The 23,067-nt window shown below is 39.5% G+C and overlaps 1 protein-coding gene across 3 annotated transcripts in view; it reads left to right on the top strand.

Annotated features, from left to right (window-relative positions):
* The first annotated feature begins 15,779 nt into the window (after positions 1–15,779).
* gpc6a (glypican 6a) overlaps positions 15,780–23,067 on the top strand; it is a 100,676-nt gene continuing 93,388 nt past the window's right edge. For 2 of the 3 annotated variants that reach the window (XM_040164547.2, XM_040164564.2), the window contains exon 1: positions 15,975–16,270. In XM_040164547.2, coding sequence (XP_040020481.2) covers positions 16,111–16,270 — 160 coding nt within the window. In that variant the 5' untranslated portion in view covers positions 15,975–16,110. Of the gene's footprint in view, positions 16,271–23,067 lie in introns of all 3 variants that reach the window. The other variant, XM_040164557.2, reaches the window with a different exon arrangement.

Below are 23,067 nucleotides of genomic sequence, written 5' to 3'. Positions count from 1 at the left end.
CCCTGCACATCGGGACCCTGGACAGACCTGATGCTGATGCTTTTGTGGGGGGTGGGGGTGTTTGGCCCGGCTGCTGCAGGGGGGCGTGGGGGGGGCTGGCTACGGGAACTGTGCCAAGTGGAGGTGTAATTGGCCTCAGCTGCATTCTATTTAGTTAATTGTTTGTCTCCCTGTTAGATAAGCAGTGGTGGCGATCCGGCGAGAAGAGGAGAGAAGACTGCTGCCGGCAAAACATAAATAAAGATTGAGATTGAAACAGCAACCCGTTGTGTATTTTGTTTCCTTGCAACCCAAAAGAACCAACCGGTAACCAGACCTGTTGAAGCTTTGTATCTTCTGTTGTCAGCAATGTGTTTGATCACCAATCGATTATCTGACATGGAACATACCAGAATGACTGACTTCATAGTACCTTTTGAGTCTGTAGTACATTGTATCTGTGAGTGTAGTCTTGTGAATTGAGTTCTACTGTGAACAACTTTTAGACAAACATGAGATCCAATCTTGATAAAATCTTGAATGAAATGTTGTATGACTTCTCATGTTTGAAAAGTCAAACAGTGAGCTTCTGCAATGTAGAAAAAGATATGTATATACAAGATTTCAAAAGTCCCCAAAAAGATTTTAAAAAAGGCCAGAAGACTTGTACAGGCAACCTATTGTGCGCCATTCAAAACCCATGTAAGTGCAGCATGGTTCAATATTTGAATCAATATGTGAATCTTCATGCCAGGCCTTTGTGAAATGAATAGATCCAACTTCTTAAGAAGGACTCTTCTGAAGGGGAGCACTCAAGCAATTTATTTTCCTTTCCCCGTAATTAATCAGTGAAATCCATAATTTTTGTCTTCATTGTGATTCACAACGGCAAAGTAATAATAGCTTTCCATGAACTGGAGGAGCAAAGGTGTTTCTGAAGGTCTTAAATGCTCTTTCTGTTCTTAAAGGGTAACTCAGCAGAACAAAAGGTCATTGTTGGGTCTAAAGCTTGTAATCTTTTGAGACAGTGTATATTTTAGACATGTGTCAAAACACAGTATCAAACACATGTTTTTTTTCTTCTATTTTTCAAAAAATAAAAAAACTACAAAATCAACTACAAAACAATGCCACAAAACAGGACTATCATAGCATTTTTATGGGCTTTAAATCAATTGTAGATAATTTTAAATTCCCTTTTTGTATTGCATTTTTCCAAATCCTGTAAACTAAGCAGTTGCACACCATGTTAAAATGTGAAAATTAGATTGCTATGATGGAATGGAATTTGTGGGGGGTTTTCTACCATCTTACAAGAAAACAATGCTGCACCAGAGTGACTTTCTATTGTAAAAGAATTCATTCTGATTAATAATCCTTGAACTAAATGCATGGTGTGGCAGAGGCTAATGGGGGAAAGCAAGGAATAAAGTGAGGGTGGGTAGAAGGAGCAATAGAAAATGATGAATCTGGCCCAGCTGTTTGCCAAGGCAGGAGGTTTCTGGAACTATTGCTGATATTAAGTGGACTTGGATGTCATCCATCAGCGCTTATTGTTATTTATGGAAACAGCAGGAATCACTCGCTCATCATCAGGTGGAGAAGAGTCTTCTCGAGGCAACGGCAAAATTAAAGCATAAAGTTCAGGGAATTGGGGTGAACTCCATTAACTTTTGTCTGATACCATATTCACATAGGCAGTGTGTTTCCATCATGGCTTTTATATCAAGCGCAGGTTGCAGCATGTGTGCAATTAACGCTATATTTTATTAAGTAAATGTCCTGTTTTTATCTAATCTTCTTTTCTTTTGTAATTTTTTTTCATACACTGTCTTTGTTGCAGGTTCACATAGGCACTCAACTCCACTAAAATAAGTAATAAATAATTACCATTAATTCAATTAAATGATTGAGGCTTCATAAACCCTAAGACATGTTTTAAGTTTGAGTTATGATTAGACTAGGCGCAATATTGAGAAGGACAAATGACAATGCCTCAAAGAATACTTTGATGCCGTTGACCGGAATGATTTTTATTGATATACATACACTCAGTTGTGACTTTATTATCATAGCCCTGCACTACATGTTACCTTGAAGGCGGTTTGTGGTGCTTTTGCATGTACTGTACTGATATTACAGAGAGGTGTTTCTGTTGTTTGGCATACACTCACTGATACTAATGGGTTGGAGAAAATATTCAAAATGCCTGTCAACATAACAACATAATACAATTCAACAGCACCACAAACTCCAGCCTCCATATTGATTTCAAAGTTGAATTAGTTTCACCAAAATGGATGAATATATCATAAAAAACTAGACCTGTTCTTTATAAACTGAGCCTTACATGGATATAACTTTGTGTGACCATATGAAACATCTACAACATCTACAAGCACATTTTATTGATCCCATCCATGAATTAATCAGCAACACATCTGCATACAGTGTTTTAAAGATTGGCTAAAAACATCTGCCTAGGAGTCTCTAATGTTCATATTAGTCATGTCATTGTACACAGAAGGGCTTCGGTTACAAGGGAACAGATCAACTCCAAATAAAAAAAAAAGAATTATCTACTCGCTCCATGTCAGTGAAAAGACATCGCTTCTCACAGTTTCATTACAGTTTTCCTGCCAGCGCTTACGGACCTCCTCCTGGATGTATTCAGTAATGAGCCCTGAGTATTTACTGATCCACAGTTATAAAGTTATTCCCCGTTGAGAACACCTCAACAGGTCAACTTTAATATAAAACCAGTCGCAAGAATCTGTATGAACACTGAACCTAAAGAAGCCAATGCTTGGATCACTGCGGTCACACTGTCTAAAAATCAAAGCTCTCTGCTGCACCCACAAAACTCTGAAGTCAGTCATGCTTTCCGGTTTTTAGAGATGATGTTTTCTCGTTGAATACTTCTCATCTGTCCTTATCTATTCATGCATCTTCTTCATTGTGCTGGTAATTGTACATTGTGGATTGATTACAGAAAAGGATCGGTTACCATAACTTGACATGTGATGATGTGTTACAGGTGAAATTACCGTGTCAATATATTCCAACTTAAAATGTGAGATCATTTCCGCATTGTTTCATGTGAGACGTAGCTTTCGTGAATCAAGTCAAATGCGATACCCTCACTGTTAAAATTGCTGTTGAAATAAAAGCATTAGAAGAATTGATTTCTATTTGCAGCACTGTGTGTTTATATCTGTCTGGGCCCCAAGTAGACTAGATGGTGTCCACTGATAACTGTGGTGACACACAAAACATTAAGCACCAAAGAAATTGGATTAGCTCGGGGGGTGAAAAATGCTTCCTGCTGATGGTCCTGTAGATGTACGAGTCTGATGTCCTCTGTTGAGGTCCCGTAACACAAGCCTGAGTAATACAAATACACGCGGGACCATTCCCAGCATGCTTTGTCTTATTTTACACCATTACTTTTTTTCTTTTTGGGAAGCAGTCTCTGTCTTGAGATACCTTTACTAGTGAGGGAGGTAATTGTTTTGGCAGAACCAGGGTGTATTTCATCTCCAGTTTTTCTCACACAGGGATGTTTTCCATCAGCGGTGGAGGCACATCTGTTGTCATTACAGAATTGTTAGCAGTATTTCTAGTATAAATAAAGAATAAACGCGTTTTGGTTTTCATAAAACCTACGGAATTTCTTTGCAATGATGAGAAGCCTTCGTCTGTCCTTTTTAGGCTATTTTAATTGCTTACGGCAGCAACCTCAGCATTAACAGCCGCAACTTAATCGTGTGCTTAAGCTTTGCTTCTTCAGCGGAAATTCTATGAGCCAAAATTCCCATAAAGCTAATCTTCACTTTTGACCCTTGATAATATTGCTCTAACTAGAATTCCCTGAGAGCAGGTATTATTATGATCCTTGTTGCACACTTATGCTGTTACACCTCCAAACTCCAAATTAGACAATCACGCCTCATGCACACAGGGACATCTGAATTACCGTGTGCGTATGCGTAGCTGTGGTTTCTGGAACCACTTCCCTCAGCATGCTGCTTAGCTCCCGTGGTTGTTGTCTGGAGACCTTATTGTTGCTGCTGCTAAAGGTTTTCAAAAATTGGCTCATTGCTTTGTAATTGAAGTGGAAATATTTGACAAGATTATTTTTTGTTGTTTATTTATTCCAAAGCAAAATAGAACATTTTCACTTTTTAAACACAGACCAGCATTTTGTTTTCATGTTGGCAATGAATGAAAGGATGTTTTCTATTTTCCATCAACACATTTAGCTTCTATCTGAAATTTAAAATATTTAATTATCTTGTTGTTTTATTATCTTGTATTATTCTTGTCCTTGTTAGGCAACAATGCATTTTCATCGCATGTTCCTTAATCACTTCTACTGACGGCCAACGTTTAATGCCCAAGCATCTTTAGGAGCAAAAAGGGCATTTGAGCTTCAAACAGGGTCCTTGCTTCCTCTGTTGGATCCTTAAAGGTCAGTGAAATCTCAGTTTTGGGGCAGATGTGATGCATGATTATTTTTTCATTCTAAGCTTCACAGAGTAGGAAAGGGCAACCATGTCATTGGAAAGGAGATACAAGAACGGACCCTTTTCAGGTGAGACTGAATAAAGAATTGGGACAAGGGCTGAAACTTAATCCACCACTGTTATCGTCCCTAATTGAGAGGAGCTGTCACAATCTTGGGTTTATATGGTTCTGTGACTTTTCCCTTTGGAAACATATTTTTTATGGAAGCATTTGGGATATCAAATGTGTGCTTATGGCCATATATAAAATATAATGACTTATGAATGAATACCTTTTTGTGGGTTCTTAAACTGATTATGACCAAGATAAATCCTCCGTGGATGCTATGATACCTGATACCTCTGAAGACTGTAAATAGATGGGAAGGCGGATGGGAACCTAACAGCAACATGAACACACTAAAGGTAAAGAGACAATCTTCTTTTAAAAGAGACGGCAGCAAGATAATGGGCTGACAATGTGATTGTGTCACTGTGCTATTGGGTCCAAGAGACAAGCTTCTAAACAACTGATATCATGATCAAAAGCCCCAAAAAAGGAGAAAAAGGACATTTAGAGAGAGCATGTGTGAGGTGCGACTGAATAAACTACCAGCTTAAGTATACAAGAGTTAAGTCTTCCTGACTGAGTTTACGTAAAGCTTCATATCAGGGGATGATTGCATAGATGTAAAAGGAAAGAATTGGCTGGCGAAGAGACTATGTTTTATTTATTTAGTTTAGTATTTTAAGGATGTTTCAGGTGAGGGCCAAACCAAAGTTATTCCTTTCAAGGAATGAAAGGAGAAGAGAGAGACAAACTTGTCATGAGGAATGTGTGAGAATTCTCTTCTTAGAATGGTTCGTGATGGGGTGACAGTGCCTATAAGACTAAAATAATTACCAAGAAAAGCACTGGGGGAATTAAAGTTGAAAAAAAGCCCCACTTGTCTCATGATAATGAGAATCTTTAACATTTCACCACAGCTGTCATAATCAGTATTTTCATTTTCAGCTTTTTTTAAAGTGCAGCAGTAGACAAAGACACATTATCTTGAGATATGCAATGCAAAGGAGAACGTCAGCAGTAGCTGTGGTTATATGGATGCCAGTGCCATAAAAGCCATTGTAGTATAGTTGCAATAACCCTAAAAGGTGTACATTAGAATATTGTATGGGGGATATCCACACAAATGAAGGAGCGGGTTCTGAAGCCAATGCTTACAGATGCAGCACAGGGACATTCACAGCATCAAAATTCTCCCTTCTTAACTAAATTCACCCTTTTTTCTACCTCGATGCATAGACGTCTTCACCAGTGAACGACCAAATCATACATGAATACAAAGCTTTGCGCACCTTTGTGTTTCAGTACCCACTAAGGGCAGTCACACACACGTTTGCATCAATCCAAGCCGCTACATGACACTGTATACATATTTAGCAGGCGAAGTCTGTAGGATATATCACTTTTTAGAATGCTAGCATTTTCTAAACATTACTAAACACAAATCCCGTCCATGGCTTGTGGTCCTTCTATATTTATTGACATATTTCACCTGAAAGAAACTGATGGGGGCACTAACAGAAAAGTCTGTAAGAATCATGTTTTAAATGTGGGTGCCTAATTAACTAATTAAATCACTATTTCTACCCCATCTTTGCTGTATTTATTATCCTAACAAATCCTATCTTAATACTTCCCTTTTCAAGTGCTATTTTACTTGAACATTGGAACTGATTGTGTAATTAACTGTTTCCTATATGCATCTACACAGCGTGCATCTGATTCCACACAGATACAAGACACCTACGAGCGGGACAACAACCATGTAATTGTTGCTCTTAAAACTGGTGAGTGGCGCCCCTCAGACATGACGGTATTGTTACAGATGTAGTGTATTGCACCAAATTCTGCCACTAATTGAAGATGGAAAAAGTAGACCCCGTATGTGTTGTCAAAGGCGAGCACATGAAGTGAGATGGAAGATACGGTAATGTGAGTCCGGTCTCGCTTCAGTCTTAAATAACCACAAGATCTGATCAGAGTGGGATGGTATTCTGGACCATTTGTCCCCATCCGACACTGGTCTGTGTGGTTGCTTAACATGATCATTAAAATTGAACTGATCAGGTTTGTTTTGTTTTGTTTGTATATTTGTTTGATTGTATGTGTGCCAGGGACTTTTTAACAAATAAAACTCTCTTTGTTATCGCACAAAGCCTTGCTTGTCTGCCTCCGACCATTCCAGAAGCCGTTCCGGTCTGGCGTCGCCGCGTGGAGAACAAATCAAAAGCTAAAAGATCATCTCAGCGTTGGCTTGAGATGTATTGATAGCGTTCCCTTTGAAATATATCAGCAGAGGTTGCCTCACATTTTTCCAAACTGTTTCCTCACACTAGACTCTGCTTTCGCCCACCCGTTTTGCTTTGGAGAAGTCCCATGACCCTCAAGCTGTTCAAACCTGCAAAGTTTCCCAAAAGACACTTGCACAGCTGAGCCATTCTTTTCCGTGGAGGTATGGTTCACCAAGTTATCGCTCATTCTGCGATAGTGACTTTGATCAGCATCCCCCCAAGCGTACCATTAATGAGCCGAACCTTGTGTGCGCCAATCAGAGTCATCAAATTAGTCACCTCAAATGTTGAAGTGATGAATAAGAATTGTCTCTGGAAGGAGCCAGTGTATCTACTGCAATCCAGGACCCAAATAACATGTAGCTAGTCTTTTGTGACCAAACTCATGGTCTCAATAAAGCCCAAAGTGTATAAGCCGCAGATTATACACATGGCTCCTCGGACCATATCTCAACCTGACACATTCCGCTTTATTCATTATTAAAAGACAGAAAATCATTTTGTGATGAAAAACTGGAGGTAAACTGTGTACATGTACTCTTCCGATGAATACAACACAGCTGAGTCCATAAAATCTGCAATGTATGCGAAGAATCATTTATCTGTGTGACAAGTTAACAAGAACAAATGGCTTTGTTTGTGTCTACTTGTTACACACTGAGCTAAAAACAATGATAATGCTGCAGTTCAAGAAATCTATAGAATGATACCAGAAGGACAACATACACAAATATGCAATGTGCATAAAAAAAACCATTTTAGGTCTCAAATTCTCAAAATGAGCATTGGCATTCCTCCACACCGATGGTAAATGACATAATGACAATGATATAACGAAATGGACCAACGTAAATGTAGTATTCGTTTTTTTTAAACCTGCATTTACGTATTTCTTTGCCCTCTTGGGGGAATCAGAAACAAGCTTTAAACACAACAGTGATTCTAATTACGCATTACATAGCGTCATTAAAAGTTTGATTATGTTTTTTTCTTGTTGAGAAAACAGGAAAGTTGTTCCATAAAATTGAACAATGGGCGGAAGGATGATACACAGGTTCAGAGAATTGCAAAGGTGGTTTTGGCACTGCAATGCTTGTCACATTACCAATGGTCATCAGGGGCCTCATTACAGAAAAATATCACTATAACTAAGCATAGAAATCGAAAAAAATTTAACATTAGTCTTATAGTCTTAAGAAATACTCAATATATCTGTGAATTTCATTCCTCATCCAGCATTTATTCTGTCACGCATATTTTTGTTTAGAATGTACATTCCACATTTTTCATTAGAATACAAGAGAGGAAACCTTTTTGCACTGTTGATATGTATAAATCCAGCTATACATGGTTTGGGACATTTAAAACATTGTTGTATTTTTTCATAGCCTTTCTATCATTATTTACATAAGTTGATGTTGTTTCCCATCTGCGTTGTTATTGCCGTTCAAACAGTGCTGCTGCAATGTTTGACAGTTTAGGCTTCATCATTTACGACTCTTAACTCGGGAAATCCTCAAATCAGAAAATGTTTGGTACTAGACAGGAATAGAAGATTTTTTTTTCCTATCATGAGTTAGAAATACTAAATGTGATTATGATGATTTCTTACATAAAAGATTTGAATATAACCATTGACCGCTAATATTTATAACTGCGTAATATTCTCTAACAATGTAAAGTTAACTAATGATGTCTTTAGAAGTACAGTTTTGATAAGATAAACACTCCATGGGTGACGCAACACGGACTGTGTTGCGTCACCCATGGATTTCAATGCTATGACCAAAGGACACATGCTTCTGGGTTCCTGTCAAATCTGATCTGTGCGTGTGTGTGTGTGTGTGTGTGTGTGCGTGTGTGTGTGTGTGTGTGTGTGTGTGTGTTTGCTTTTTAAATGATTCTCTACTGAATCTAAACTCCTAACTTAAATAGTTATACGACAAAATTTTTTTAGCAAATAGCCAAATCTTCTTTTTATTCAACTTTCAAACCTTCAAACCTTTTTTTTAACCTACTAAATGTAACTCTTTGTCTTGTAGCGGGAGGTGTGCTGTTGGACGCCACCATAGTTGGTCAAATTTCCATCCCAATGCATGTCACTCATCTTGATGAGCTGTCGTCTCTGAAACAGCTTCTGTCTTGAGGTGGCCGGCATCTATTAAGCTCACGTCAGGAGTTGGAGAAGCAAGTAAATTGTCCATGCTCCACTCCACAGACGCCATGTGCAACAAAACAACAAAGGTACCCTTCAGTATTTCACAGCTTCCCTGCCATACATTTAGAATAGTGTTAGCTTTTCAATACTGTTAACATCCCTTTGACATTATTGCATTTGACTGCAGCCAGGTTTTCCCTTTGTAGGGCACAAGATGTACACTGAAAAACAAGAACAAAGCAACAGCACAGGATACATATTATATGTCCTTACGTTGCTTTGGTAGCCGCCCATACCCCTGTGGTACAAAGTGTTGCCTGAAGATTGAAATGATTGCTACATGCAAGGCCATATTCCTTCATTCGTTATTTGAAAACCTCGAGTTTATAGCTTAAAGAAGAGCAACAGGACAAAGAAAGCCCACTTGAACTTCCTATCTTAGCCTGTTGGAGTCTCTTATAAGCCTCGGCTGAACTGTTGAATGTATTTTGCGGAGCGATGAATTGATTTGACCCCCATTACTGTGGCATTGACAAGACAAAAGACTATTGCACCGAGAAACTCTTAGACTGGGTATGCGCCATACGAGTGCTCTGTTAAGATAAACTTGAAAGATATGGAAACATATCCTTTAGAAAATACGTTATCATGAGTCCTATCTCGTTTTGGTATGGTAGACAACACTCTGCAGGGAGAAATTGCATCGAAATCCTTTGAAATCACTGAGCATGTTTCATCCTTTCCAAACTTGCACACTTTGCTTTTTACAACATTTACCAGGTGTGTGTCAGATGATGGAGCACTGGAACATGGCTGAGGGAGTGTTGTTGTTGGTTTTTACAATGGTACTGCATTCATTTTGCACTGAAATTCTCCTGAAAGTAAACATAGACGCAACACTGTGTATGTGGGAACAGTAATAACCTGCATTTTTGCTATCTTTTCTTTTGGCTGTAATAATTGAACAGATATATACGTTTGAAATGAAGGAATAGTTTAGACTGTCTCTTCGTCTCTCTTAGACTATTTCTTTATTTCAAATATTTGCTTGAATTTAATTTACAGAATTGTTGTTGTAGCATAGTATCGTTTGCATAGATGTGTGGAATAAAACATGATTTATATTGTATCATATTATTTATATGCACACATTCTCACTGAATTGAACTAGAAGGTGTGTCCAAACGTTTGGCTGGCACCGTATATCTTCGTAAGGTTATTTCTATTTGTCTTCCTTGTAAAAGCCTGCTGTCGACATAGGCCACAGTACAGCTTGAAAGATGTGTTTTTTGGGGGGCGCACACATTGGACCACAGAACATTAGCTTATATACTAAGCAGCTAATTTTCTATGTTATGATGATGCATTCGCATCCTCAGCAACACTCCCTGTTTGTCATTGGAGCCGACTTAAAATAAGATTCTGATCCCTACTGAACATCATTGATTAGCTCAAAACGGTTTTCATCCGAGGAAAACAACCAACTCAAACTATTTTGAATTATGTATGATACATAAAAATGGCTCACACTGCAACAACTTGAATAAATTACCATGCCTTAAATGGATATCAAAGAAAGTGTTGTGTTGAAGAAACAGTGTCTAACATTTAGGGGGATTAATTGGCAGCAATGGAATATAATATCCATAGTCATGTTTTAATCAGTGTATAATCACCAGCAACTAAGAATCTCTGTCTTTTTGTTAGCTTAGAAAAAGCCACGCTGTAAAAAAAAAACACGCTGTAAAAAAAACAACTGTCAAATCCCAACAGTAACAGACTGTTAAAATCCAGCCTAATATGGGAATCATTCAATATTGTGGTTTTTACATGAATTACTTGAACACACACAACAGGAGCAGGAGGACAGAAGAAAAGGAGATCAGACAATTTTATATATTTTTTGTACTCAAGTTGTAATACCGCTCTAAAGATAATTATCCCTACCTTCTTCAACACATTTAGAAAGGGAAGCTGAGGGGTAATTAACACACTCACACACGACTGAATGACAATACAGCCTTTTAACCTGGCACATTTCATTTGAGTAAGTAAAAAAATCATTGCGCACATTCAAAATTATGTTGGAATTTTGTTTTATTATTTCATGGAGCACTTTTTTTTTGTGCCAGTGCTTGGTACTTTCACCCTGAGAAATTTGTTGAAATAATGGGTAATCCTGTTTGCTTGTTTGTTCCAAATAATGTCAACAACAGATTGATGCTCCTCTGACATGACCTTTCCATGTTGTGTTGAAATGATTAAGGGCATACTGTGATTTAACATTTGAGCCAGCATGCACCTATTGATTGTGTCTTCGCATTTGAGATCATTAGCCGGTGCCAACGTCTTAGAATATATTTAGTTTCCTTTAGATGACTTTTCATCCAACAGTGTGCAATGCTTTAGTACAGGCCTTACTAAGATTTATACCATATGAAAATTGTTAAACTGCTCATGTCCATATGTACTGTAGATGTGATGTTTGTATTATAAATGAGAAAATTGCACTACATGCAATAAGATTCTCCTTGGATCAACTGCACAGGAAGTATGAGCAGCTCAGACTGCACTGCTGTTGCATCAGTTTAAAAAGAGCCGCTTAGGATGATTTGTGCACATGATTAGGATGTCTTGATGACTCCGACATGCGGAGATATACCAGGCATATTGAACAGTAGGGAGGGCCCATGTCACGCTAGAAATATATTATATCAGGACTACAGGGTACAGGGAATTGGGATTCCACCTTGGAAAAGCTGCAGGACATTGATTAGGAAAAAGGAGGCACGGGCCACTCTGTTTAGCCCCCAGCTACCAGGACACCTTCCTTAAGAAACAAAGTGTTCTTTAGTTTGACACATGCAGAACTGTTAACTCTCATGGACAAACAATCAGCTGCAAAACATTTTCTCAACCCTACTTTAAAGTATGTTGAAATGTGGAAAAACATCCTGTGTGCATCTTCAACATATTTGCATCGATATTTTAGTTAGACATCAAAAAGCAATGGCCTTCTATATCTGAAAAAGAAAGGCATATTTGTCTTAAACATCCATGAATCATAAGTATATAATGAATTATTAATTTCCTTGCTTGCTGTGCTAATGTGAACAAAGTGGTCTAAGTCTTCCTCTGCTTACAGTGTATGTCGGATACGAGCGTTGACTTTGCATCCCACACCGCTAAAACCACACAGTGATTTAAAACTGTAAAGTGAAACGCACCATTAAAGCAAACACCATACAATAGCATCACTTGTTTAATATTTAATACAATGAGTTCTGCTTTTTATTTTAATACATTCTGTTTTGTTTTTATATGCAGGTAAACATAAGAGCTGGACATAGATGATTTATAAAGGTGAAAAACAACAACAGTTAGCCAAGGACAAAAATAAAATGTTACTTTTTGCGGTTCAGGATTCACGTTGAACCATTGGAAAAATTGTCTGTATCCATCCATTCGGCGCCAGTCAGCTGTTGGTCTGTTGGCGCATTTGTAGATCCTCTTTCTATTGATTTTGATTGATTGGTCTATCTATCTTTAGGTTTACCTGCCTGTATTTCTATGTATTCAAAGTTAAAATAAAACCTTGGCATTAAAATCACATTAAATGAGATGGACTCTCTTTTTTCGTATTTAGTGGAGCAGCCAACCTGCCTAGTGAAAGCTCAGTTTTCCCTGTGGTGCACTGAGTATGAGTCATGATGAACCCCGTGCTGACTCCTCATGGTGAGCTATCGATCCACTACCGGGATCACCTTCTGGGTATCATCTCTAGGTCTCATTAGCAAGGGTTTATTAGCTGAGTAGGGCAGTTACAGTGCTTTGCAGATGAAACCAGTGGTGAATTGGAGACACATGTGATCTTTTGATCACCGTTCACGCCTCACTGGTATCACCTTCCTAAATATAAAGGGATAGAATCGGTCCACAAAACAGCAATAAGACATCTTGTCTGCTATAAAATATAATCTGTCAATCATTTCACCCCGTCATTCAGAAAAAAAGCAATTCAAACATGTTTTCTAGAATATTGGCCCATCTCATGGACCATCTATCATTCCTTATAATTAATTCATGAATGAATTCATGAATTGGTAATTATAACAAGCTATCTTTATTTATTTTTCTTCTTTTTTATTTAAATGAATTGAATTAATCACAAAGAAATATATACTGTAAACAGAAAACAGTTGAACAATATACATAATGAATGGCTAAATACTGAAAATATACAATTGTTTAAAAGAAAAAGGGGTTCCTGAGGCACATGATCAGAAAGTTTTCATTTTCAGTTAATACTGCTCTCACCAATCCTCCACAGGCAAAAACAGACTTTCTGCTTAATCCTTTCCAACAAAGGCCTTATATGAAGAATAATGTGAGGCAACATTAATTTAATTTTCCATTTAATTTGTATGATACAAATGACTAAGTCCGTCTTCCTCTGCAGCACCGAGATAATGTCCACAGCTGACAGAGTAATATCCTCTGTCTCAGAGATCTTTTGTTCTTTTGTTGTAGTATATCTCATATCAATGTCCAAATAGAGATATTGATTTGACTTAAGTGGGTGCTTCCTTACTAATTGTGTTTTTATACATTTTATTTTGAATTCACAATAAGATATTATTTTCCTATTCTTGTTAATATTTGACTGTATCGTGAATATATTACAAATAATCATATTGACAGTACAACTATAACAATTAGATCAGATTTTCTTAGATTTTCTTTTTGCGGAAAAAACCCAGAACTGCTTTTAAAATTCACATAGAGAATTTACAATTAATGGCTGTAAAAATAGGTACATGGGAAAAACTTTTATTTTGAACAGTTTTATAGAAAAATGAAATACATGAAATGACATTCGACCGATGTGTCTTTACTAAAAAATCAATCTGGTCATGTCACCTGCAACAGGAATTTGTATACTTCAGAGACAGGGAGTAGACTCGCTGACATGTTGTACCATTTATATGGGGGTTTCTCTCAGTTTTTAAAACCACAATTAATCAGATGAACCCATTTTGGCAGAAATAAAATGTCCTTAAGGAACTTGTGATGGGTAATTATGTTCCTGCTGTCAGCTTCCCTATAGAAACTGTAGTAATTCCCGGTAGGGGTACAATTACATTACACCTCTGTCCTGTGAATATTTGCTTTGTCTGAAGTCCGTACAGTACAACTGGAAAAAAACTAGGATGGTTTTACTGTTTTGGTGCAATTTCCAGGCTTACTGCTGTAGACTGACTTCCCTGTTTTTCGGCCCTGTTCTGAAACTTTTCACAGACAGCCTTTACTCACTTTCTCTAGTAATGTGGCATCTTGTTAACATGTGAAATACCTAACCAGACCACAAATTTACACATCAAAGTTCTGGCAAAGAACAAAGGATTCAGTACCTTTGTGGGTGAAGGCACATAAAGGATATGAACTTGCATCACTTGGATGACGCTTCTGACCAGTAATCTATAAGGAGGTTTGATCCAACTGGAACTGTAGACTGAAGTATTTATTATGCTCTATGCAGTATAATTCATAGATGTAGATACTGGGACGCAGGTGGTGAGGAAGGAAACCTCTGTTGCACATCATTCCCTCCCTCTTTTTCTCGAAGCATTTCTCCTCTCTTCTATCAAGAACAAAAGTATTTCAATAATTAAAATGAGACAGTTTTTTATCGAGGCAGTTCTCTCTCTCAATGGATAAAGATTAATCCAACATTTGAAGCACTTGGTCATTTACGGTCTGTTTCACAATCTAGAATCATGGCTAATTGCCCTTTCGCAGTGGATATTCCACTTTAGCTCCCAATTGCGCAAAAACACACCGCAGGATTTTTTGTACGAGATGTTATGAGATGTACTCTACTCTTCTACTTAAGGGAGAATCACGTTATAAAGGGATACTGCTCCTCTTAGATTTTGACTCATTATAACAAGACAACTTCTTCTTCCTCTTCTATTTGTTGAAGGAAACACGTTTTTAATCATTGATGTTATAGTGTGACAGGCTGGTTCTGTGCTGCCACGGGTAATGCATTATTTGTGGCTGGCGAAGTTAAATTAGGTGAAATCCTCTTTATAGAAATGAGAATAGCAAAAGCCCCTGCCCCATTGAAATCATAGAGATTTTTGTATAGCGATGTGTAGTGTATACTTTTGTCCACAATATGTATAAAAGGGGCCTCAGCAAGGTCATTTCTCACTCAGCGCAAGTCAACGCTGTCTAACTGTCAGGATCTGACCTACAGATAATGACATTGAGGAAAAAAATTGGGAAATGTGCACATACCTTTTAGAGATGAAATGAGAGTGTATGTGTGTTTTTGCGCGTGTGTTGTGTTCAGGACAATTTGATAGCCTTTATCAAATTACTTCCACAGGTCGTCATCATCATCATCATCATCATCATCATCGAACCAGGACAGATTAGCCAGCTGCAGCTCTGCGAGCATCATACCAATTAACCGGGCGATGCGCAGGTCCACTTTGGCTAAACCACCTCCAGGTCCTCACACGAACACGTGTCTCCATGGCAATTTACCGGCGCGCATTACTACCGGGGACGCACGCAGGCAGAGGACGGTGCGCGCCTCCCTGGACGAGAATCAGCAGAAGTCGCAGTCACTCCACTCCGCGTTTTGCCCTGCCCCATCGTGCGCCCTGCCCGCCGCGCGCCGAGCGTCTCCGCTGCATTTTGCTTTTCCTCCCACTGACACGAGCACACGGTTCCTGCTGCTGCTGCTGTGTGTGTGTGCGGGAGAAGTTGTTTGCACAGATAGCAGCACCAGGTACCCTACTGTCTCCCCCGCCGGAGCATCCGGGCTCGCCGGGATCCTCGTGCGAGAAGAGGCGAAGCTTTTTTCTTTTTCCAAATGAAGTGGACGCAGCAGAATCTAAAGTGAGGAGGGATTTTTCTTTTATTTATTTATTTTCTTCCGCTTTTCTTTGAACGGACATCGCGCGTCCTGGAGGAATCTCTCAAACAGCCCATTTTCTCCTTTTTTTCCAAAATCAATGTTTTATTTTTGTTTATTTTGACGGACCTCGTCCCCCCAACCCCCCATTCCCGTGAAACACATCCTCCAGGATTCCCCTGATGAATGCGATGTGGAGGCTGCACGCCGCCGTATGCACCCTGTCGCTGCTGTCCCTGTCATCCGCCGCTGAGAGCAAGGCGCGGAGCTGTGGCGAGGCGAGGCACGCGTACCACGCCAAAGGGTTCAGCCTCGCCAATGTGCCTCATCAGGAAATATCAGGTAGGCGAACGCCGCTACTGACCAGCCGTCGCCCCCACCGGCCACCTGTCACGTCTCGCTTTCCCCCCTCCCCTTTCGAAATTGGACAATCTGATGGTGATTGCCACAAACGCGACCTGAACTACGTGTGATCTCCTTCCGACCGCCCGCCCTTCCAAATGGAGACGTTTGGCCACGTTTCAAGGATTTGTCTGAATGGGATGTGTGGGGCAGTCGGTATATTTCTTTGGGCTCAATGTATGTGACACATAAAATAAATGTCACTGCAGTAGACTAGAGGGACATCGGTTTTTATTTGACTATTTAAAGTTCAACTCCTTCATCTCCATATCCCCAGTTGCTTGATGACGATTTCATTGATGATCTTGCATCAAGTAGACACCAAACAACGTATGTGGAATCAGCAGATGTCACGTCGCACATCTGGTATACATCCATCCATTCTTGTGCAGTTAACCCCAAATGAAATGATAATTAACTTCACCACCCCAATGACTTGGCTTCACCCACATGTCACAGATTGCACAGCCCCACACTTGCATGTGAGACGTCAGTGTGAGAATAGACACCGTTGACCAATGCGGCTGCTCGAATGGGGAAGGTCAAAGATGGACTTTACGACTGTGGGACACGAGAAGATGTGTTTTGAACGTAGCATACCTGTTGCTGGTATTCAACAGAAGATCATGGAGCTTGTTGTGTTTGCTAAATAGTGAATGCTTGTCACCAGTAGGGGGCTCTATGCACTCAGGACCAAACATTTTGCTGAGGGCTTCTTTTTTTATTTCTTTTTCATATTCCTCAAGGCTACAGCTTAGGTTTTAATTCAAGTTCTTTGGTACAGCAGAGATATGGGGTTCTATTATCTCTTATGTGGTGGTAATCACATTTATGGTCAAAGCAGGGAACTAGATTAGTCAGTAAACAGTCAGCTTCACGAGGAGGAAGACGGGAAGCAGAGAGGCCTGAAGTTAATCCCTCTTTTGCCTCGTGCAGAAAAAATAAAGACACCGTATTTGTAATTAGCAGTGTCAGGCAGTAATGATCATCCAGCCGACTAAATTGCCTTTAACAGGGTTTTAGGTGGATGGGAATCTGATAGTTTTGTTACTGGTTAAACATGTGTGTGTACGTCTGTGTCTGCGTGAGAGATACTTCACGCATTGTGAATACATCTTCTATATTTCATCTATAAATCCAACAGTCCATGTTGCAAATGTCAAGACTGTGCCCCTAATGGACCAGGTAGACCTTTGGGACAGCTAGTAACCAGTAATCAGTTGAGAGAATGGAGAATACTGGACTACATTAATATATTCAGCATCAAGAGGAGTAGTATGTAAACTTTGTTCCTGCGTTTATTCTGCTCCTGCAGCGACAAATATTCAGCATCAACTCAGAGGGAGACGTTTTTCAGCAGACAACTCAAATATAATGGCCACACACACTGTGTGGAATTTCTTTTGCAAAGTAGTATGTAGTTTTAAAACTACTTCTATAACGATGCAGCTTCTTGGTTATTTTTGTTGAACTATTTGTCTCTTTTTTGGGAGATTGAACGTTATTTTGTACGAGTATGTGAACTTGCCGCAATTTTGTTTGAGCATCGCAAACATTCTTGTGTAATAGAAAGGGTATAAACCGTGTATATATATTGTTTATCAGTGCTTTGATTGTGTCTGATAACGCTGGACATGCTGTTTTCAGATCATGTGCAGTTGTTAATTCCCTTCCATGTCATGTAATATTTGTCCTCTACATGGAACCTCAGCACGTCAAAGTCCACGACAGAGGTCACGTAATAGATCACTGCGCTGTGATGAAATCTTGATTGCACTTCATCTACAGACTGTGTGCTGTGCAATTTCAAATATTTTTTTCCAAATAACCTTTGCATAAATACAACAGTCGTAATATATAAGCCTCAGGAGATGGGATCGTAGAAAGCACTCAATTACACCTAATTAGCTCTGCTAATACAAGCGTGTGGAATGCTGCATGTGCAGCATTACGCTCATCGCTCCATCATTTGCCATGTCATGCTACTTCTCCTCTTGATGCTAAACACACAGGTTTAATACTTCTAGAGGAGTCTCCACCTGAGGTTCTAAGCCTCCATTTGCATAAGCTAATTATTTTGACAGCCGCTGACAAGCTGAGCTGTATTATTGAAGTGGTGAAAAACAAAGATGTGTTTACACAGTTGTTAGTTTTTGCATAAGACAATACATTGAGCTATTAATTGAATCCACTTTTGAATTTAGTCAATCCTAAATCTTAAACAACTTCAAGTTGAACAAGTTCAATAAGTTGGACAATTCCTTCAAAGATAGAGTATTATTTTAAACATTTTTTGAAGGGATTTTGATAGTTTCTTTCTTTGCATTTTGGTCAGAATAAGACCATTAACACAGCTGCTATCTAATCTTAAGAACATCCATTATCAAAATTCCACAGCGGTGTTTGAATTGGTCCAATGGGCTCTAGTTAGAGTCATAAAACCTACGCAGAACATAAAGAACCTGCTAAACTATCAGAGCAGAAACTCCAAATTGAAGTTTTCAAGTTTCTACGGCACTAGCTTTTGCTCTCTAAATATAAATGTGTAAAGTGGTTAACTGATGCATTACCGACAATCGGACGTTTTACGTACTATTGCTATCAGGGGAACTTGGCTGTTCGGCTGCTTTCTTGTCGTGCAGGGACATACGTCACCACTCCTAATGGAGGCTTGTGGTGGAAGATTTTGCACAGACAATCGTTAAGTAAGAAACAAAGGCTCTGAGTCAAGTATGTCTTTTCTCCGTTTATTTCCTTGCAAGGGAAAAAGGGTCACAACAGCTACGTGGTCAGTAGACTGTCAAGAACCTCCTTTTCTTCCCAACACATCGAGGCAGTTCTTATACCTAAATTTAGATATCGGTGGCGTCAACAGAAACCGTTAACCATCTTGTTGAGTATCTACAGCCAGGGTACTGGGAACATCTTATCCATGTAAGACACGTCAGTTCTTTGACCGTATCCTTGCTCTCCCAACATGCTTAAACAAAGGTGGTCATAGACATAACAAACACTTTGTTCAATCTCTACAGCTATGACGCTGGAAACATCTAATCCAAGTGGGAGACATCAGTTCGTATGTCAGGGCCTTTGTGACCTAAGCACTTGCAACTAATAAACTGGTTATACAAATGAAGCATTTAAAAGGGTCACATATCATTTTCCCATTACAGGCTCCGTACACATGAATATATAATTTTTACCTAAAATATTTGTATGCTTGTGATTAACTCCTGATGATAATCAAAGAGAAATGCTGAATAACCCATGCAATGGTACGCAAACCTTGAAACCAGGAGAAGGGAGGCGGCGCGGTGTGCTTCCAACCACCGATCATGTTGTAGATATTTATGATTTTATGATCATTATTTTTTTCATAAAGTAATTCTCCACTCACTTCAATGCCTCATTTTAGGATGGTGGGCCAAATCTTTGGTCCTCGGATATGTGATTTGTAAATTGATTTTACAACAACTTGACAGCGTGGGGTTTGTGTTAACATCAATGCCATTAGTTTTCAGCTTCTTGTTCCCCACAAAACTTTTCTCTCAAATAACGCAACACTGTCAGCGCCTCATTGACATTTTCCTGCTCCAAACTATTATCGTCATGAAGACGTTCAGCCGATACTTTAATTTCATCTATGACTACCAAGTATATATTCATTTTTAGTGACAGAGCGGCTTATAACCCCTTGCGATTACAATTGTAGGATAGAAAGCAGAATTATTCTGTGTACAGTTTCCCATTGACTCCCAGTTGCACATTTCTATTATACATAGTTATATTATGGGATCGAAATGATGATGTTTGACACCAATGCTGACACCATGTTGGAGGTCTGCTATACACTTCATCGATCACAGAGTCCTACTGTTTCTCTTTGCCTAAGGACTCTTAAGAGCCTCAGATGGCTCACAGGGCAGAAGTGATTGGAGGAAGAGGCCATTAGTTAGTAAACTCTTCCTGGCTTCCGACTAGTTTTTAGAACGTTAAATGTGCCGGCTCGCTGCTGGAAATGCCAGTAACTGGACAGCTTCATTCTCCAGGTAAAGCTTATGATTCCTCCCGTGTCGACGTTATCAGCATTCATCCGGCTGCCTGGTGTTTTACACAGTTTTACACATTGTGCCTGTGAAGATCACCCGTGTGTGCATGTGTCAGCCGTTAGTTATAGCGTCGTGCACACAATGCCGCTTGATTGTCAGCCCTTTGTTCATAAACACAACGGCTCCTGAAATGCTCCAGTCGGGCTGTGGCAGGGAGCTCTCACTCCCCGGCTTTGCTGTTAATATCAACATCTACTTACACGCCACGGTTGGGATTCTCATGGGTGGACGCGGCTCTTGGCTTCGCCTTTGAAAGGAAATCACTTGACGTGCCACAGTTCCTATCAATGCACTGCCTGACGCTTGTATTTATTTTATTAACTTTGGGGTTCATGGTAAGCATATTACTCTATCTCTAGTTAACAGAATATACATTATGTAGTACATAATTTAGCATTATTTGCCCTCTTGTGGATTACTAAAGCTGCAAGCCTCCTCTCTTCCTATCACTGTGATCTGTGCTGTGGGGGTTGTCAGATGCATGCAGTCCTCCAATTCCCTTGAACACAACCAAGAGATCAGAAATCGTTGCAGTTTGCACTTAAATGAAGGAACCCTGTGAACCGTCTGAACGCGGCACAGTTGATATTGTCAACGTTTGAGCTTTCTCGACACAGACATTACTTAAAAAAACTTAAAAAATACACATCTTATTATAATGATTAAGATCTGAATGTAAAGTTGTTAAGATGCTGCCTTAGACTCACGTTGTCAGAACTACAAAACAACATAATAAGCATATTGAAGCCCTTCTTGTTCCTTGTGGAATCAATGTTTTAGGTTCTAGATTTAATTGATGTAATTGAGTTGAATTTGCAAATGAGTCTAGAAGATGAAAACATCTATTCATGATTAAAGCTCTAAGTGGAAAGATCAGCTTTTCAGGTGTGAATTTTTAAAATAATAAACTGTGAGAAATCTGTCTTACCATTTGTAGAGGGCTTTTAAATGACATAATTTGTAGCACTGAACTATGATTTATTTACTCCACATGCCAGGCAGGTATGTGAAATAAATATGGGGTTAATCTTTAGATGTTTTCACTGCCAGATGTCTAATCACAAAATAATGGTGTGACATGAGACCTTCAGGGAAAGGGTGTGAATACCACTAGAAAAGACCTTAGCCAGCAAATATCCATATAAAAATTCTTTTGGGCATTTTATTCAAAGCCCATTAGAAAGCTTCTGGCTCTGCCAAATTGGAAATAAGTCTCTTGCCAGCCTGTATACGTCTTCAGAGAAAACAGTTAATGAGATGTGAGGGATATTAGGCTGTGTGTGTTTGTGTGTAGCTCAGCGTGTGTGTGTGCGAGCGTAACAGTTTAGCTCCACTTTCTCTATTGTGGTAGAAAATGACAAAATTGTTTTGTTTTTCATTGAGCAAGAGATTGCACGCATTGAACATCTAAATGAGTTTCAATACAAATCATCCAGCTGTGCTTTTACGCCTTTTGTTGGTTCTGCTGTGAGAATATTTGACAATTGTTGTCAGCTGAAGAATGTGTCAACCTTCTGCAGGGCATTCATGCATGAAATGCGTACGGTCTGCAAGCTTCCATGCAGCCGTCCTCAGCATTAATGGTGTTTTTTGAGTTGTGTGGAAAGCCTCTGGCTTGCGTAGGAGCCCGCTATAGCTTTTCCCCCGCTAGCTTTCAATCAACCGCTGGCCTAAATCAGTAATGGAGGGTGGGATTAAGTATCTTGACACTCTCAAGCCTTGAAAGGAAAATACCAGCAAAAAGTCTCCAGATGGATGTGATTGTATGTTTATAGGGATTAAAAGTGAGAGCACAGAAATAAGTGTGAAGGAAAAAACAAATCTACTCGATGAAAGAGTGCATATAGGCATAGAGAGCATTCTTGACCAGCCGTGTGCTGAGACTTGAGAGATACAGTGACTCCATGTGGGATACAAGGAGGGAGTCAGGTAGGATGTAATCCATGCGAACTTGAGGGATTAGTGATTCGACTCGCTGTTTGTGTTGCACAGAAGGATCCCTACGTGCTGCCTTTTATGCTTGTTTCCACCAAAAAGAGAGGCACCGTTCAACTTTCCTTCTCTCATTTTATGCGTTGGTGAAATGAAAACCGCCTCAGGAGGTAACAGAAGGTAAAGCCAAATGTGGTATTGCTCCACAGGGAAAAGTGTTTCCCCTTGGATTTCTCTGTCACTGGGTGAGTGTGGTGCAGGAATGATTACACGGCGGCCCTTCTATTAATGTCTGAGTAAGGGACACCCTCAGGATTTACCTAGAGCCTTGTAAAACACACTGTTTACAACACTAATCACTCTAAAACGGGGTGTTTGTGGTTTTCCTACATCAATCACCACAGCGTGCGCGTTGATGAACCAACCGAGTTCTGTTGTGTTTCTTGCTACGGTCGTTCTCGTTACCCACAGAGACGTTTTGCCTCTGGAGGGTGTTCTGAATATAGAAGTCCCAAGCTTGACACCGATGATCAGGCTCACAGAGATGAGCGCCACGCCGTGCTTTTGGGAAAACCCACATGGGCATGTCATATCGAGGTGTCACGGATGCAAATGCATCTCACACCGGGGACTTTTTGTTTTTGCTTTTCAGACACAGGCGAGTACACATGGTTGAGGAAATTTTGAAAATAAGGC

Source organism: Gasterosteus aculeatus, chromosome 12, assembly GCF_964276395.1.
Source record: "Gasterosteus aculeatus chromosome 12, fGasAcu3.hap1.1, whole genome shotgun sequence".
Classification (NCBI taxonomy): Eukaryota; Metazoa; Chordata; class Actinopteri; order Perciformes; family Gasterosteidae; genus Gasterosteus; species Gasterosteus aculeatus.
The sequence above is the reverse complement of the archived record's forward strand: the minus strand, read 5'-3'. Positions and strand labels throughout refer to the sequence as shown.